General features: G+C 49.8%; 1 protein-coding gene across 3 annotated transcripts in view; it reads right to left on the bottom strand.

Moving 5' to 3' along the window:
* Positions 1-17,734, bottom strand: part of Slc8b1 (solute carrier family 8 member B1) — a 34,982-nt gene that overhangs the window by 12,293 nt on the left and 4,955 nt on the right. For all 3 annotated transcript variants that reach the window (XM_045132973.1, XM_045132972.1, XM_045132974.1), the window contains 7 exons: positions 4,952-5,104; positions 4,811-4,863; positions 4,659-4,716; positions 4,113-4,218; positions 3,865-4,032; positions 2,702-2,809; positions 63-122 (listed from right to left, as the gene is read on the bottom strand). In XM_045132973.1, coding sequence (XP_044988908.1) covers positions 63-122; positions 2,702-2,809; positions 3,865-4,032; positions 4,113-4,218; positions 4,659-4,716; positions 4,811-4,863; positions 4,952-5,104 — 706 coding nt within the window. The remainder of the gene's footprint in view (positions 1-62; positions 123-2,701; positions 2,810-3,864; positions 4,033-4,112; positions 4,219-4,658; positions 4,717-4,810; positions 4,864-4,951; positions 5,105-17,734) is intronic.

Genomic DNA, 17,734 nt, shown 5'->3' with positions numbered 1-17,734 from the left:
GGGGCCAAGGCCTTGGCTGACCCTCCTCTCCATCTCGACAGCCCAGCCGCTCCTGGACTCACCGTAGTCGTAGCTGTTGGCGTTGGAAGACACCCGATCCTCCTCTGAATCCGAGAGCATTTCTGCAGGAGGCAGATGAGGGGTAGAGGAATGGAGGTGGCTAAAAAGACCCAGAATACCCCAGGACAGGGCAGAGTCTACATGCAAGTGTGCCAGCCCTCTCTGCTTTCTTTATTTCTTCCCCTTTTTCTTACATGTGTGTGCATCTGTGTATGTGCACATGCATGCACAGGTGCACATGTACATGTGTGCACTGGTATGTGGAAGCCAGAGGGTAGGTAACCTTGGTGTCAGCCGAAGGAATGCCATGCACCTCCTTTGAGATAAGGTCTTTTGTTGATGTTGAACTTGCTGGCCAGTGAGCCCCAGACATCCTCCTGTCTCTACCCCAGCACTGGGGTTACAAGCATGCAACACCCTGCCCATCATTATATGTCACTCCTGGGGCTCAAACTCAAGTCCTCATGCTTAGGAGGAAGGCACCATACCCATCGAGCTATGTCCCTAGCATTTCTTTCTGTGGTGCTAGGATGGAACCCAGGACCCTGTACGTGCTGGGCACACACTCTGCCTCCAAGCCCCATCCAGGGCCTTTGCTTTAGATTTCTTAGTCATGGCTACACATGCACAGAAAATCCCACACAGTGAGAAAAAGTCTAATTCAAAAAACATTCTTGGGCTGGAGAAATGGCTTGGTGGTTAGGGTGCTTGCCTGCAAAGCCAAAGGACCTAGATTCCAATTCCCTAGGGCCCATGGTAAAGCCATATACACAAGATGGCACATGTGTCTGATGTTCATTTGGAGTAGCTAGAAGCCCTGGTACATCCATTCTATCTGCCTGCCTGCCTGCCTGCCTCCCTCTCTCTCAAAAAGAAAAAAAAAAAAATCTCCCCAGGTATGTTGATGCACACTTTTGATCCCAGCACTCAGGAAGCAGAGGTAGGAGAATTGCTTTGAGTTTGATGCCAGCCTGGGCTACAGAATGAGGTTCAGGTCCACTTGAGCTAGAGTGAGACCTTACCTCAAAAAACCAATAATAATAATTCTTCATGTGCTGGAGAGATGGGTTAGCTGTTAAGTCACTTGCCAGAGAAGCCTAAGGACCCAGGTTTAATTCCCCAGTACCTGCATAAACCAAGAAGGCGCATGTGTCTGGAGTGAGTTTGCAGTGGCTGGAGGCCCTTGTATAGCCATTCTATCTGCCTCTTTCTCTCCCTCTCTCTCAAATAAATAAAATGTTTTTTAAACATAGGCTGGAGATAGCTCAGCAGTTACGGTGCTTGCCTGCAAAGCCTAACAACCTGGGTTCAAATTCCCAGTACCCATGTAAAGCCAGATGCACAAGGTAGTGCATGCATCTAGAGTTCAATTACAGTGGCTGGAAGCCCTAGTGCACCCATTCTGTCTCTCTCTCTCTCCTTTTTACCTCTCTGCTTGCAAGTGAATAAAAATATTTTTTAGCCACGCATAGTGGCACATAATCCCAGCACTAGGGAGGCAGGAGGAGGAGGACTGTCGTTGAGTTCAAGGCCATCCTGAGACTAAATAGTGAATTCCAGGCAGCCTGGGCTAGAGCGAGAACCCTACTTTAAATAAATAAATAAAAATTAAAAAAAAAAACAACAAAAAAACCCTAAATATATTTTTAAACATTCTCACATGTGGGCTGGAGAGATGGCTTAGTGGTTAAGTGCTTGCCTGTGAAGCATAAAAACACTGGTTAGAAGCTCAATTCCCCAGGACCCACATTCGCCAGATGCACAAGGGGGCACAGGCGTCTGGAGTTTGTCTGCAGTGGCTGGAGGCCCTGGTGTGGCCATTCTTTCTCTCTCTCTCTGCCTCTTTCTCTCTGTCACTCTCAAATAAATAAATAAAAATAAAAATAATTAAAAAAAAGAAATCTCACATGTGAGGATGTGCTAATAATGCAAAATTCAGTATGGTGGTCGTGCGTGGTGAAGCATGGCTTTAATCCCAGCACATGGGAGGCAGAGGTAGGAGGATGGCCATGAGTGAGTTTGAGGTTACCTTGAGACTACAGAGTGAGTTCCAGGCCAGCCTGAGCTAGACCCTTCAAAAACAAAAACAAAAAAGTCTCCACTCTGTAGAAGTGTCACCACCAAAAGGCAGGGATCCAATGCTACGCGTGATCCTGTGTGATAAGCTCCTCAGATCCTGGGCGCGTCAATCATCTCTGTGTGTGTTATATAGGTATTTGAGAATACACACGTTTATACAAGCACTGCGTATGTGCTGTGATTGTGCATGTGGATTTCATGTGTGCTGTGTATTTGCATACTGCACTCTGTATTTGCACTTGTGAGCACACACATTGTTTATGTGCTGTGCACATGTACTGTGTGCTTGCATCGTGTGTGCTTGTGTTGTGCATCTGTATACACATGTGTACAGCGTATGTTCACACTGGCCCCGAGGGCAGTGGCTCACTGAGGCACATAGTGATGAGGTTCCTAGGAGGTCAGCAGGGAGGGCTGTGACCTTGGGCAAGCAGGGTTCGAAGCTCGCCAGCACAAGGTAGACAGGGCAAGAGAGAGGAATGGCAGTAAGGGACACCAGGGAGGAAGGAAGAGGCAGCCAGTCCCTGCTGTCCCCTACTGAGAGCTCCTCCCAGACCCTTACCTGGTGTCCCGGGCATGGAGTAGACCAGGGACTGCCTCTGCTGCCATTGGTATATCCAGGTGCAGAGAATCACTGTAGCCACATAGAACAGGTACAGGCCCAGGTAACCTGCAGGCAGGGTGTGGACTGTCACCAAGTGGCATCCTGATGACAGGCCCCAAGAACAAGGACTGGCTTCATGTCAGCCCAGCCCCCCACTCCATGAGATCCCTTGCCTTCCTCAGCCATCTTTCTTGCCTACCTCCCTTCAAATCCAGCCATCAAGGAGAAGTGCCCAAACAGCTGCTTTTAGGCTCTGTGGGGCACTGAGGAGGAGCCCAGCAGGAAGTCAGGCTCCGTGTCCCAGCTGCTTGCTTCGTGGGCTCCCCTGTCTCTGCTAGGACCTGTCACCTCCATGGCTGTAGCTCATAAGTCCTGCTGGGCTTGTCATTCCCCTCCCTGTTCTCCTGCCACCATAGTAGGGGACGACAGGGTGGTAATAGCGCTCACTGTTGTTGGTCCTCAGGCCTCAGTGTCCCTGACCCTCATGTTGGACCATGTTTGCTGAGAGACTCCTGGGATCATGGTCAGCACCCCTACAGCCCATGATTCCTTAAAATTAGAAACCACTGGGCTGGGAAGGTGACTCAGTGGTTAAACACAGTTATTTGCAAAGCCCGCCAGCCCAGGTTCAATTCCCAAGCTACCCATGTAAGCTAGACACAAAAAGTGGTGCAGCTCGGTGTTGTGGCTCTTTTTGTAATCTCAGCACTCACGAGGCTGAGGTAGGAGGATGGATCGTTGTAAGTTCAAGGCCAACCTGAGACTACAGAGTGAATTCCAGGTCAGCCTGGACTACAGTGAGATCCTACCTCAAACAAACAAACAAAAAAGTGGTACAGATGTCTGGTGTTTATTTGCAGCAGCAAGAAGCATGTAAGTACACGTGTGCACGCATGCACACACACACACACACACACACACACAAAATGTATACAGATTAGAAACTGCACCTTTTGAAGGTTGCTAGGTTCACCCCTCTCCTTGCTTACTGACCACTTATTTTGCTCCAACTGGTTTGAGAAGGGGATGTTACTTAGAATCAGATCAACACCCCACCCACCGCACCCCTTTGCTCCCAGAGACTTCCTGAGCCAGGACTCTTGGGCACCCTGACTGCTCACCCAGGGCCCACACCAGTGTGACCCTGCCGAGGTAGAGAGCGGTGAAGGTCAGGAACACAGCCAGCATGTAGAAAGCGATGTCTCGCAGAAAGGGCCTGGAGGCAGCCATGAAGGGGCGCAGGATGGTGATGCCGCCAGCTACCACGGTGGTGACCAGCACACCCGCACCTGACAGAGAGCGGGCCAGAGCTCAGCACCAGCACCCCCCCCACCGAGTGACCCCCATCCACCTCCTGGGCCACACTCACCAAACAGAGCCCCAATGGCCAGGCCAGCCGTGCGTGGGTCCGAGAAAGCCACCAGAGCACTGAAGATATCAGGCGCACCATTCCCGAAGGCCAGGAAGGTAACACCATGGGGAAACCTGTCAAGGAGCTTCCGTCTGGGACAATTCTTTTTCAAGGTAGGGTCTCACTCTAGCCCAGGCTGGCCTGGAACAAGTCTCAGGCTGGCCCTGAACTCACGGTGATTCTTGTACCTCAGCCTCCTGAGTGCTGGGATTAAAGGTGTGGGCCAGCATGTCTGGCTTTCTTTTTTATTTTTGGTTTTTCAGGGTAGGCTCTCGCTCTAGCCCAGGCTGACCTGGAATGCGCTGTGAAGGCTCAGGGTGGCCTTGAACTCAAGGAGATCCTCCTACCTCGGCCTCCCAAATTCTGGGATTAAAGGCACATGTGCCACTGCACCAGACTGTCTAGGACAATTCTCCAGGCTCAGAGTCGTCGTCGCCACCTTGTGGCCCAGCCTCCCCGAGCTAACATCCAACTCCAGGGAGTCCGTCCAGGATCAAAGGATACTGCCACGTTGTGAGACAGCTTGAGCAAGGTGGAAATGGCTGACAAGTTAGGGCAGAAGCTAGGGAGCAAAAGCCAATAAACACAATGTTAACCTCTTGGGGTTTTGCCTTCCCACCTATAAGCGGGCCACATGAGCCCAAGGCCAAACTCACAATTTAGCTGCCGTAACTCCCAGGATCAGAAACAGGTAAAGTAGCCAGAAAACCTGGGTGGGACCAGATGGAGAGAGGGGGAGAATTAGGTCCCTGCTGAGCCTCCAGCCAATCACCAGGTCCCGCGGGGTAGGGACTCACATAGAGAGTGATGACCAGAGGGAGGAGGTTGGGAGGAAAGTGGCAGAAGATGCCCTCGAGGTAGTCCAGGTAGCCCCCCTCACTGTGACAGTCGGCGTTTGTCCGGATGAAGTTGCAGCGATCAGAGACATTTAGGCCACACACAGCACGGCACTGAAGGAAGGACAGGCAGGGGACATCAGGGACAAACAGATCAGACCTAAGTAGTTGTACGTAATTTCCCTTGAACCTATCCCAACCTCTCTTTAAAAATAAGCTTGTTGGGCTGGAGGGATGGCTTAGCAGTTAAGGCGTTTGCCTGCAAAGCCAAAGGACCCAGGTTCAATTCCCAAGGACCCACATTAGCCAGATGCACAAGGGGGCACGTGCATCTGGAGTTCGTCTACAGTCGTTGGAGGCCCTGGTGTGCCCATCCTCTCTCTCTTTTTTTTTTCTTTTAATTTTTGTTCATTTTTATTTATTTATTTATTTGAGAGTGGCAGAGAGAGAGAAAGAGACAGACAGAGAGAGAGAGAGAGATTGAGAATGGGCATGCCAGGGCTTCCAGCCACTGCAAACGAACTCCAGATGCATGTGCCCCCTTGTGCGTCTGGCTAACATGGGTCCTGGGGAACCAAGCCTCGAACCTGGGTCCTTAGGCTTCACAGGCAAGCACTTAACCGCTAAACCATCTCTCCAGCCCTCTCTCTTTTAAATGAATAAATAAAGTATTTTTAAATGTAAGCTTGTTTTTGAAACTAACACAGTAATCCATGTTTACAAATTTGTTTCCAGCGCTGAGATTCCAAGCATGTGCCACAATGCCCAGCTTCTACATGGGTGCTGGGGATCAGAACTAGGTCCTTATGCTTGCATGACAAGCCTTGTACCCACTGGGCCATCTCCCCAGCCCAGGCCAGTGTTGTGAGCACACCCTCCCAGGCCTCGATGCTGCTGCTTTTTTTTCTTTTTTCATAAGTTACCATCTGGTAAACACCTTGATGGCTCACCCTTACTTTTATTTATATATATATATATATATATATATATATATATATATATATATATATATATATATATATTTTTTTTTTTTTTTTTTCTTTCTTTGAAACAGAAAGAGGGAAAGAAAATAGGAACGCCAGGGCCTCCAACCACTGCAAATGAACTCCAGGCAAATGTGCCCCCTTGTGCATCAGGCAAGCAACCATTAAGCCATCTCTCCAGCCTAAGGTACTTTCTTCTTAATAGCAGAAGCTGTGTTTCACCCCACCAGCAATGCACATGGGGGTTGCTGGCTCTCGATGTGACTCACTTTTCCATCTGGCCCACAGTGACCTTCTTTGCACATGACCCTGAGCACATGTGAGGGTGTTTTGTCATGGAGAATTCTAGAAGTGAAAGCGCTGAGTCACGGCTATAGCCAGTCTAGAACGCCAGAAGCTGACTGGGAGAAAGATGAAGATTTCCTTATGAGTGAGGGAGGCGTGCAGGACACCATCACAGGAAGGCAGGAGGGCAGGGAGGGATGTGGCCAGGGAGCGGGGCTCACTGCTGCCTCCGGGGACCCCAGGGCTGCAGCTCATAGGAAGGAGCTGGGAGTGGACCCCCTACCTACCACAGGCACCCTGGGGTCTCCTGGGAAGAGGGTGTTAAACCCCTCTCCCCCCCCCCCCGCACTTGCAGCCTTCCATGCTTATGGGTTCTTCTGGAAAAAAACAAGATGCTGGTAGCTAGAACCCACCAAATGGTGTGGTCCTGAGTGTGCCACTGGTAGAAAGGCAAGTTTCTTTAACCACTGCTGCGTTTTCCAGAACCCCTTCCTGAGCTCCCTGTACACCAGAGGCAGGGACAAGCAAGTCCCCTGAGGACACAGCTGCAAGGCCAGGCCAGACCAATGTCTGGGAACTTTACTGCTACCAGTTTGCAGGTCCTGCTCACCCAGGAAGTTAGGGCACCTTGCATGTGCTAATGGCCAGCCATATGTATTTTTTGGTGGGGGAGGTGTACTCAAAATAGAGTCTTGCTATAGCCCAGGCTGACCTCGAATTCACTATGTAGTTTCAGACTGGCCTCGAACTCATGGCAATCCTCCCACGTCTCTGCCTTTTGAGTACTGGGATTAAAGGCATGCACCGCCAAGCCCAGTTGTATTTCTCCCCCCCCCCATGATACTAGTGACTAAGCCAGGGCCTCTGGCCTGTTAGGCAAGTTCTGAGTACCATCCCCAGCCCTGTTTTTTAAAATTAATTAATTTGACAGAGATAGAGGGAGAGAGAAAGAGAGAATGGACATGCCAGGGCCTCCAGCCACTGCAGACAAACTCCGGATGTGTGCGCCATCTTGTACATCTGGCTTATGTGGGTCCTGGGGAATCGAACCTGGGCCCTTTGGTTTAGCAGGCAAATGCCTTAACCAGCGACCACCCCCCCCCCCCCAAGTCCTTCCTGCATTTTATCAGGAATGCTGGTGCTCCAGGTTATCCTGGCTGTCCTTCACTACCTGGCCTGGGCAGTGACACCCTTTGCCTAGAAGCTCCCACGCTTCCATCTCTTCACTTAAAACGTTTGTCCACACTACAGCACACTTATCAGGATGCCCACAATCCTGAGCAAAGAAACAGCCGACAGCCAAAACTGTGGCTCAGTGGGAGGGAGCTTGCTCAGTACGCACCAAGCCCCGGTTCTACTCCCAGCACTCCGTAAACCGGGCACAGACATACGTGCTCGCCATCCCTGCACTCAGGAGGTGGAGGCAGGAGGATCGGAGTACAAGCTCATCCTCGGCTACATAGTGAGTTTGAAGCCAGCCTGGGCCCATGTGACCCTGTCTTTAAAATAATTAAGGCACACGCCTTTAATCCCAGCACTCAGGAGGTGGAGGTAGGAGGATCACTGTGAGTTTAAGGCCACCCTGAGAATACACAGTGCATTCCAGCTCAGCCTGGGTTACAGGGAGACCCCACCTTGAAAAACAATAATGAATGCTGAGTGTGGTGGCGCACACCATTAATCCTAACACTCAGGAGGCAGAGGTAGGAAGATCGCTGGGATTAATAGTGTGCGCCACCACTCCTGGCTAGATTTTTGGTTTTTGTTATGCAGCCTCAACTGGCCTCAAACTCCCAGTCCTCCTGCCTTGGCCTCCCTAGTTGCCAGGATTACAGGCCTGCACCGTCATGCCCAGCTCTGCGCCTGTTTTGTTTTTCTGATGTGTATGTGGTATATGTTGTGTGTGTGCAGATGTGTGTGCTCCATGGACACGGGCGTGTAGGATGTAGGGTGTCTCCTCTATGGCTTTTCTCACGGAACTTGGAGCTGCTGTTTCTCAGTTAGAATAAGTGACCAGGGAATCCCAGAAACCCTCCTGTTTCCACTGCCCTCAGCATGGGCTGCAGGCATGAACAATCAAGCCCAGCATTTCCCATGGCTTCTGGGATCAAATTCAGGTCCTCATTTTTAAAAATGTTTTTATGTATTTATGAGGGAGAGAACATATACCAGGGCCTCCTTCCACTGCAAACTCCAGATGCATGCACTACTTTGTTTATCTGGCTTTACATGGGTACTAGGGAATTGAATCCAGGCTAGTTGACTTTGCAAGCAAGGGCCTTTGACCACTGAGCCATCTTCCCAGCTTCCATCAGCATGTGTTTCCTTTAAGTTCCCAAAAACCCAGGTCTTCTCCTTCTCAAGATTTCTTTTTAAATTTAAGTTATTTATTTGAAAGAGAGAGAGAAAGAAGGAAAGAAAGAAAAAGAGAAGAAAGAAAGAGGGAGAGAATGGGTGTGCCAGGGCCCCTAGCCACTGCAAACAAACTCCAGACGCATGCGCTATCTTCTGCATCTGGCTTCATGTGGGTACTGGGGAATCAAACCCAAACCCTTTGGCTTTTCCAGCAAGCACCTTAACTGCTGAGCCATCTCTCCAGACCATGTGTTTGATATTTTTTTCCTTCCCATATTTCAGAGTCTCCCATTGCTTATTGGCTCACAGATCTGCTCACTACCTGTCCCTTCCCTCCAAAATCCCCCGCGGCCCCTGGCGCAGGTGTGGCCCTGCAGCTGCCCCAATGTGGGCAGCATCTTCCGTTTTGTAAGAAGGTTGCTCAATGGGTTATACTTCATAGTTGAAAAACTGAGGCCCAGCGAGACAATGGGATATTCCGGGACCACACAGCCATTGCTGGGGGGTTCAAGACCCAGCTCTACCTGAGCTGCTGGCTGCAGCTTGTGGGGGAACTGCCCCATGGCAGTCACCTGAGCATCACCCTATTCAGCCCTCTACTTCTATCCCTCCCCATCCTCACTGCCAGACTGGGAGGTCGCCCAGACAACACTCCCAGCACCTCAGGGACAGCCTGAGTCCTCTGGAGGTTGGTGGTTTGACCTGCTGCACCGTGTGACTGCTCAGAGCTCATCGCCTTCCCTCCCGCAAGCCCAGGACCTCTCCCCTCTTGCTCTCCCCTCAGAGTGCACAGTGAGGTGGTACTGCTCTGGGTCTGGTCGAGGGAATGGTCTACCTCCCCTAGTCCTGCCATCCTCTTCCCCAAGGCTCCATCTGAGCCCAAGAGATCTCTGAGGACACAAGACTCAGGGGTTAGGTGGGACAGGAAGGGACAGCCAACTCCATGCCTCAGGGGGAAGTAGAGAACAGAAATGCCCAAACCCACAGGAACACTTGGAATGCACGTGCCCTGCTGCAAGGCACATGCTAAACCAAACACAGGTCCCTTCCTTGCACAGAAAGAAGCCACCGCAGGGCTGGGGTGGAGTAAGGAGCCCTGAGTGTTGTCACCAGCTGGCTGTGTGACCTCTGACAAGCATCTAGACGTCTCTGGGCTTCCCTTTCCTCACCTGCAGAGAGGGCTTCACCAACCCTGCTGTGGCCACAGTCACCCTGGTGCCACCTATGTTTAGCTCCATGCTGCCCTGCCCTCCCTTTGTGATCTGAGGGAGGGATGGGGATTGTGGAAGTTCCCACCCCCACGGCGGCTCCATGAGGAGGCCGGACAGCTAAGAAGGCAGAGGAATGCTTCCATACCTCTTCCATGTTTGTTAACTCAAAGTTCTGGTCTGCTGGGCACGATGGCACACACCTCTAATCCTAGCACTTGGGACGCAGAGGTAGGAGGGTCACCGGGAGTTGGAGGCCACTCTGAGACTACAAAGTGGGTTCCAGGTAAACATGGCCTAGAGTGAGGCCCTACCTCAAAAAAAAAGTTCTGAGCTGGGTCGTCTGGTGACACACACTTTAAATAGAAGCACCTGAGAGGCAGAGGTAGGAGGATCACCATGAGCTCAAGGCCACCCTGAGATGACAGTGAATTCCAGGATAGCTTGGGCTACAGTGAGCCCCTACCTCAAAACAAAACAAAACAAAAGTTGTGGACTTAACAAATATGTATTTTATATATTTATGAGAGATAGAGGCAGATAAAGATAGAAAAAGAGAGAGGGAAAGGGCATACCAGGGTCCCTAGTCACTGCAAATAAACTCCAGACACGTGTGCCACCTTGTGCATCTGGCTTACATGGGTGCTGGGGAACTGAGCCCTGGTCCTTAGACTTTACAGGCACGTGCCTTAACCACTGGACTTTTATGCTGAGGTGATCCCCACTGTGTCTCCCCACACGTCACATCCTCAGTGGCTCTGCAGCCTGAGGATGTGACATGCTGGCTTGAACACGGTGGAAGAACGAAGAAGCCCATAAAGCAGTGGCTGCTGGAAGCGCGAAGGGACAGACGGCCTGGGGGCCTCCGGGAGGAACCAGGCTCGCATGCTCACATTTTAGCTCTCCGGGACCCACCTGAGTCCCAGAACTACACAACAGATCTGGGTTTGCTTGTAATTATTTTTATCTTATTCTTTGTAATATTTTATTTTGGGGATGAAGAGATGGCTTAGCAGTTAAGGCACTTCCCTGCAAGCTATAGGACCTTGGTTCAATCCCCTAGGACTCTCACTCAAATAAATAAATAAATAAAATCTTTTTAGAAGATTTCATTTTTATTTATTTGAGAGAAAGAGGCAGAGAGAGGGAGAGAGAAAGAGAATGGTAGCGCCAGGGCATCCAGCTGCTACGAATGAAATCTAAACACATGCACCCTTTGTGCATCTGGCTTATGTGGGTCCTGGGGAATTGAACCTGGGTCCTTTGGCTTTGCAAGCAAGTACCTTAACTGCTATGCCATCTCTAGCCCTTTATTTATTTATTTCTTTGAAGTAGGGTCTCACTCTAGCCAACGTTGGCCTGGAACTCACTCTGTAGTCTCGGGCTGGCCTCTAACTCATACCTCTGCCTCCCAAGTGCTGGGATTACAGGCATGTGCTACCACGCCTGGCCCTGCTGTTATTACTTTAGACAGGGTCTCATACAGCCCAGGCTGGCCTTGAAAACATCTAGGTAGCTGAGGCTAACCTTGAACTCCTGACTTGCATGTGTACCAGTGTCAGTGTTTTAAAACTGGGACATGTGGCAGTTTGTCACAGCAGCAACAAAAAGCTGATAGCCTGGTCAGAAGTCCCTTCAGTGAAGACCTCATAGCACCTCTGCCTCTCAGCTTCCTAAATTCCTCTACTCAGCCCCCCCAAAGACTATGCCCACGTGACACAGACAGCCTCCTCTCCTCAGCCCAGCAGGTTCAAGAGGGCAAAGGTTAGGGGAGGACAAGCACATGCCTCCCAGCCAGAAGCAGGAAATTCTCAACAGTGTTCCCCCAAAGCCCTGAGTCTTGTGACAACTGCTCTGCAAGGCTGGGTGTCGCTGGGTTATAGACACAGGGCCTCAGATCGTGCTGTCCATCTTAGTGCCGGGGGACCGTGGACAAGTCACTGAACTCTGAGCCCAGCTTCCTCCTCTTCAGTGTGAGACGGGCGAGCGCATGTCTTTAACCCCAACACTAAGGAGGCTGAGGTAGGAGGATCACTGTGAGGTCAGCCTGGAGCTATAGAGTGAGCTCAGCCTAGGCTAGAGTAAGACTCCACCTTGATAAATAAATAAATAAATAAAGTGAGAGGGGGCTGAGGAGGTGTCTCAGTGGTTAAAGGTGCTTGTTTGCAAAGCCTTCTGGGTTCCCAGATTCAATTCCACAGTTACCATGTAAAGCTACATGGGCATTCATTTGCAAGAGACCCTGGCATGTTCACATGCACACACGCATGCACACTCATACATGCATGTATGTGAGCAAATAAATAAAACAAATACAAAAGCAAATGTGAGAATAGATAAATACAAAAATAATTTTCAAAAATTAAAACGAAACTACAGGACCTAAAGAGATTGCTCAGTGGTTAAAGGTGCTTGCTTACAAAGCCTGACAGTATAGGTTCGATTCCACGGTACCCACATAAAGCCAGATGCACAAGGTGGTACATGTACCTGGAGTTCGTGTGCAGTGGCAGGAGGCTCTGATGTGCCCATCCTCTCTGTCTCTCTCTCCCACAGCTGCTGTCACCATGTCACCTGGCAGCTGCCTCCTGCTTCCTGCTCCTTTGTGTCCTCAGACTGTGCCCACCCTTCCCTGCAGCTCCCAAGTGACCAACAGCCACAGTCTGCCCAGTGGCCCACGCGGACCCTGTGATTCAGCCCAGCTCTCTCTCCAGTCCCAGTCCCAGTTCCCCCACCTCTCTTCCTTAGTCACATTAGCCTCCCAGAGTCTGTGAAAAACACCACCCTGTCCCCACCCCAGGGCCTTTGCACCTGCTCTTCCCTCTGCCTAGACTTCTCTTCCTCCAGATGTTCCGGAAGCCAGTCTCAATGAAAACATTACCTCCAAGGACAGAGCCCAGCTGGCCACAGGCAAAAATGCCACACCCCCATCCTGTTTTCTGTTTGTTCATGGCCAGTGAAGTTACCTTGCAGGTTTATTTCTTAGCTTGCATCCTGAGCTGTCTGCTTCCCACTATACCCTGACATAGTTTTGTACACAGGGGGTGTTCAATAAATATCCACTGCCATGCATGTGACCCCAGCACCAAGTAGGCTGAGAGGCTGAGACTGGAGAATTGCTATGAGTTTGAGGCCAGCCTGGGCTGTGAATGAATTCCAGTTCAGCCAGGGCTGGAGGGAGACTTGACTCAAAATAAATAAATGGAGCCAGGCATGGTGGTGTATGCCTTTGATCCCAGCAGTCAGGTGGCAGAGGTAGACGGATCACCTTGAGTTTGAGGCCATCCTGAGACTACATAGTGAATTCCAGGTCAGCCTGGGCTACAGCAAGACACTACCTCAAAAAACTAAATGATAAAATAAAATTAATCAATCAACCAACTAATCATTATTATTATTATATTTATTCTTTTGCTTTGTTTTTTTGAGGTAGGGTCTCACTGTAGCCCAGGATGACCTGGAATTCACTATATAGTCTCTGGGTGGCCTCGAACTCATAGTGATCCACCTACCTCTGCCTCACAAGTGCGGAATTAAAGGTGTGCGTCACCATGCCGGTCCTGACTAATTAATTAAACACGATCTGGGGACATGTTTCAGTGGAGTTTGCCCTGGAAGCATGAGGACTTGCGTTTGGGCCTCAGGGCGCACGTCGAGCTGGGTGCTATAGCTGGCTTCTGCAAGCCCAGCCCAAGTACAAGGAGAATGGAGGTGAGCCCTGCCCCAGACAAGGTGGAAGGGGAAGACCGACATGCGCTCTGACTTAGACACACATACACGGAAAAAACACCAAAAATAAAGTTAAATATTTTTTAAGAAAAGAGGGGCTAGAGAAATGGCTTAGCAGTTAAGGTACTTGCCTACGAAGCCTAATGACCCAGGTTCAATTCACCAGAATCCACATAAGCCAGATGCACAAGGTGGTGCATGTGTCCGGAGTTCGTTTGCAGTGGCTGAAGGCCCTGGTGTGCCCATTTTCTCCCTCTCTCTCTGTCTGTCTGTCCATCTCTCTCTCTCCTCTCTCTCGTTCTCAATAAACAAATAAAAATATATTTTAAAAAATAAAACATAATGGGGCTATCATAGCTACCTCAGCAGGTAAAAGCCACACAAGCATGAACATTGGAGTTCAATCCCAGCACCTATGTAAAAACTCATAAGAGGGCTGCAGAGATGGCTTAGCGGTTAAGCCACTTGCCTGCGAAGCCTAAGGATCCATGTTCCACTCTCCAGGTCCTACGTTAGCCAGATGCACAAGGTGACCCAAGTGTGTAAAGTGCGTACAAGAGGGCGCACTCATCTGGAGTTCAATTGCAGTGGCTGGAGGCCCTGGCATACCAACCCCCACCCCCCACCATAAAAACAAAAACCTCAAGATGAAAACAAAAATCAATAAATAAAAATGGGGATGTGGCAGTGCACATCTTTAATCCTAAACACATAAATAAAAGCTCAGTATGGCCATGCATGCCTGTAACCTCAGCCGTGAGGTGGACGGAGGCAGGAGGATCACTGTGGATTTCTGGTTAGCCCTAGTCTACCCCCCAAAACAGGGAGCTCCAGGTCCAGTGAGAGACTGGCTCAAGGAAATAAGGTAGAAGAGTGACAGGGAACATCCTGTGGACACTTTCTGTGGCCTCTGCATGCAGGTGCACAAGACATGTCCATCTGCACACAGGTGCATAACCCACATACCACACCACACATATTAAACACACCAAAAATAAATAAATCAGCCAGGCGTGGTGACACACACCTTCAATCCCAGCACTTGGGAGGCAAAGGTAGGAGGATTGCCATGAGTTAGAGGCCACCCTGAGACTACATAGTGAATTCCAGGTCAGCCTGGGCTAGAGTGAAACCCTACCTCGAAAAACCAAAAAAAAAAAAGACATAAACACTGGCTGAATGAATGATTGCTCCACTAGGGTACAAGCTAAGGGGTGGTGGCCCTGGCACCCCCGGAATTTCTAGAAGGGGGCAGATTTGAGGAGAGTCTTTCCAGAGAAACAGTAGACTGAAAAGTTTAGATTCAGCATGAGGCTGCCACTTACCTTGTGGAAAGCCAGTTTCACCTCCCTGACCCTCAGAGCTTTCTTCTTGAGCACAAGGATAGTGGCACCCACTACAAGGGCTTTAGGAGAGACACGGTGAGTTTGGCACTTCACCAGCCAAAGTGCTTGGTCATGCAGACAGAGCATCTAGTTTCTCACCAGAGAGGCAGCAGCCAATTTTATAACCACGGTAATTGCAAACCACTTTCCTGTCTATAAAACGGGCTTAATTGCCTATCTGCCTGCTCAGAGGGTGGCATGAAGACACTCTGCCTGTAAACTTGGGATGGGTGCAACATTCTCCACCCCTAGGGTTTGAGTCTAAGGTTCCAGCCAGATAAAATATAAGAAGTGCTGGAGCTATGGCTCAGTGGGTAGCGTGTAGGTCTAGCATGTGTGAAGCTCTAGGTTCAATCCCCAGCACCACATAAACTGGACGTGGTAGCACATGCTTATCATCCTGGCACTCATGAAGCTGAGGCAGGAGGATCAGAAGTTCGGCTACACAGAGGGCTGGGTTGCCAGAAGATCCTGTATCAAAGAAAGAGAAGAAAATACCAAAGGGGACTGCAAGCACCCACTGGCATTGGCTCTGTCACGGGAGGTACATGGTGACCTCTCTCCCCACTGACTCCAGAAGGGAATGATGCAAGCTCCCCACAGCTATGTACCGCCCAAGGGCTAGGAGGGAACTACCTTTGTCCTCAAAGCTGGGGCATGACCAGGCTGGAGCCACAGCAATGAACCTCTTTCCGTAATGCTTTCTGCCAAATCCACCCATGCATCCTACCTGATGTCTGGAACATCTGTTCCCAACCCTACCACTGTTCCCACGTCACTGCTCCACAGGAGCTCCACCCCTGTGGGTCTCTCAGCCAGCACCCTCTCTCCTCTCAATCCATCCTCCCTACAGTGGCCAGAAAGATTCCTTACAGAAATAAATCAGATGTCCACATGTCTCTGCTTTAAAACCATCTGCCTCCAATTCTTATCTTCCAGCCGCAGCCCACAAGGTCCTTTGTTATGGGGCCACTAGGACCTCCCCATCCTCCAATCTTAACTGGAGGCAAGACAGGGAGATAGAAAAAACTTTGAGAAAGCTGTCACACACCTTTAATCCCAGCATTTTTTTTTAATTTAATTTTATTTATTTACTTGAGAGGCAGAGAGAGAGAATAGGCATGCCAGGGCCTCCAGCCACTGCAAAGAAACTCCAGATGCATGCGCCACCTTGTGCATCTGGCTTTCATGGGTCCTGGGGAGTCAAACCAAGGTCCTTTGGCTTTGTAGGCAAGGGCCTTAATCACTAAGCCATCCCTCCAGTCCCCCTCCCCCTTTTTTTTGTTTTATTTATTTATTTATTTGATAGTGACAGAGAGAGAAAGAGACAGATAGGGAGGGAAGAGAGAGAATGGGTGCACTAGGGCCTCCAGCCACTACAAACGAACTCCAGAGGCGGGCGCCCCCTTGTGCATCTGGCTAAGGTGGGTCCTGGGGAACTGAGCCTCGAACCGTAATCCCAGCATTTTAATTCCACGCTGAGGTAGGAGGATTGCCATGAGTTTGAGGCAACTATACAGTGAATTCCAGGTCATCCTGGGATACAGGGAGACTCTACCTGGGTGGGGGTGGGGGGGGCTTTGGGAATGTTGAGAAGGGACAGGAACTTTCCCCACCCCACAGGAGTCTGGTTGAAGTCTCTTATCAGCAGAGGAGCAAGCATTCCAACACAATTAGGCTGGAGAGATGGCTTAGCTGTTAAGGTGCTTGGCTACAAAGTGTAAGGACCTGAGTTAAACTCCCCAGTTCACACATAATGCCAGATGCAAAGTGGTGCGTACATCTGGAGTTGATCTGCAGTGGCAGGAGGCCCTGGTGTGCCCATTTTGTGCTCTATTTGTCCCCCCCCCAACACACAGTTGCTCAAATTAATTAAATTTAAAAAATTAACACCTGTTTAAGGGCTTAATCCCTTTCCCAGCTGGAAGGCTTGCAAGTTTCCGAAATCTTACCAGAAACCCCATTTCCAGGGAAAGCCATGCTATAATCTCAATTACCAAAGAAGGAAACAGGAGAGGATTGTCCCCTACAAACCCGTTGAATGCGGAATTCCAAAAAGCTTTTAGAAACCTATATATAGTCACCACCAGGCCACGTGCACGTGACTCTCCCCTGAGACACCCATACCACCCTTCAATAGGCCTTATTCCTTCCCAAGCAACTCTCTCATAGACGTATTCACATCCACACTCTCAGGAGTGCTTTCATTCTCTCTTAAGCCTGGATTAAAATCCCTTTAGGGAGTCTGGAGAGATGACTCAGCAGCTAAGGCACTTTCCTGAAAATTCTAATGACCCAGGACTGGAGAAATGGCTTAGCGGTTAAGGTGTTTGCCTGAGAATTCAAAGGATCCAGGTTCTATTACCCAGGACCCACGAAAGCCATATGTACAAGGTGCTGCATGTGTCTGGAGTTCATTTGCAGCAGCTGAAGGTCCTGGTGTGCCCATCCTCTCTCTCCCTCTCTCTCTCAAATAAATAAAACAAAATAAAAATAAACTTAAAAGCTTTATTTAAAAAAGTTGAGAAAGGGAGGAAGGGGGATACTTAATAGGATGGTATTGTATATATGTAAGTAGAAGAATAGATTAATGGGGGTGAAAAGGCCCAAAGTGAGGTATGGGATTAAGTAAAGGAGAGGTGGAGGGAGGGCTAATCAAAATCTAAGAGGATATAAATAAATCATATGGAAACCTATTTTTTTGGACAATGGAACACTCAGGAGCCATATATTGTTGCTAGAAAATTTTCAGTTCCAGGGATGGGATACCTTCCAGTGAGTTTTTGGCCAGGAAGGTTC

Source organism: Jaculus jaculus, chromosome 13 (assembly GCF_020740685.1).
Source record: "Jaculus jaculus isolate mJacJac1 chromosome 13, mJacJac1.mat.Y.cur, whole genome shotgun sequence".
NCBI classification, from domain to species: Eukaryota; Metazoa; Chordata; class Mammalia; order Rodentia; family Dipodidae; genus Jaculus; species Jaculus jaculus.
The sequence above is the reverse complement of the archived record's forward strand: the minus strand, read 5'-3'. Positions and strand labels throughout refer to the sequence as shown.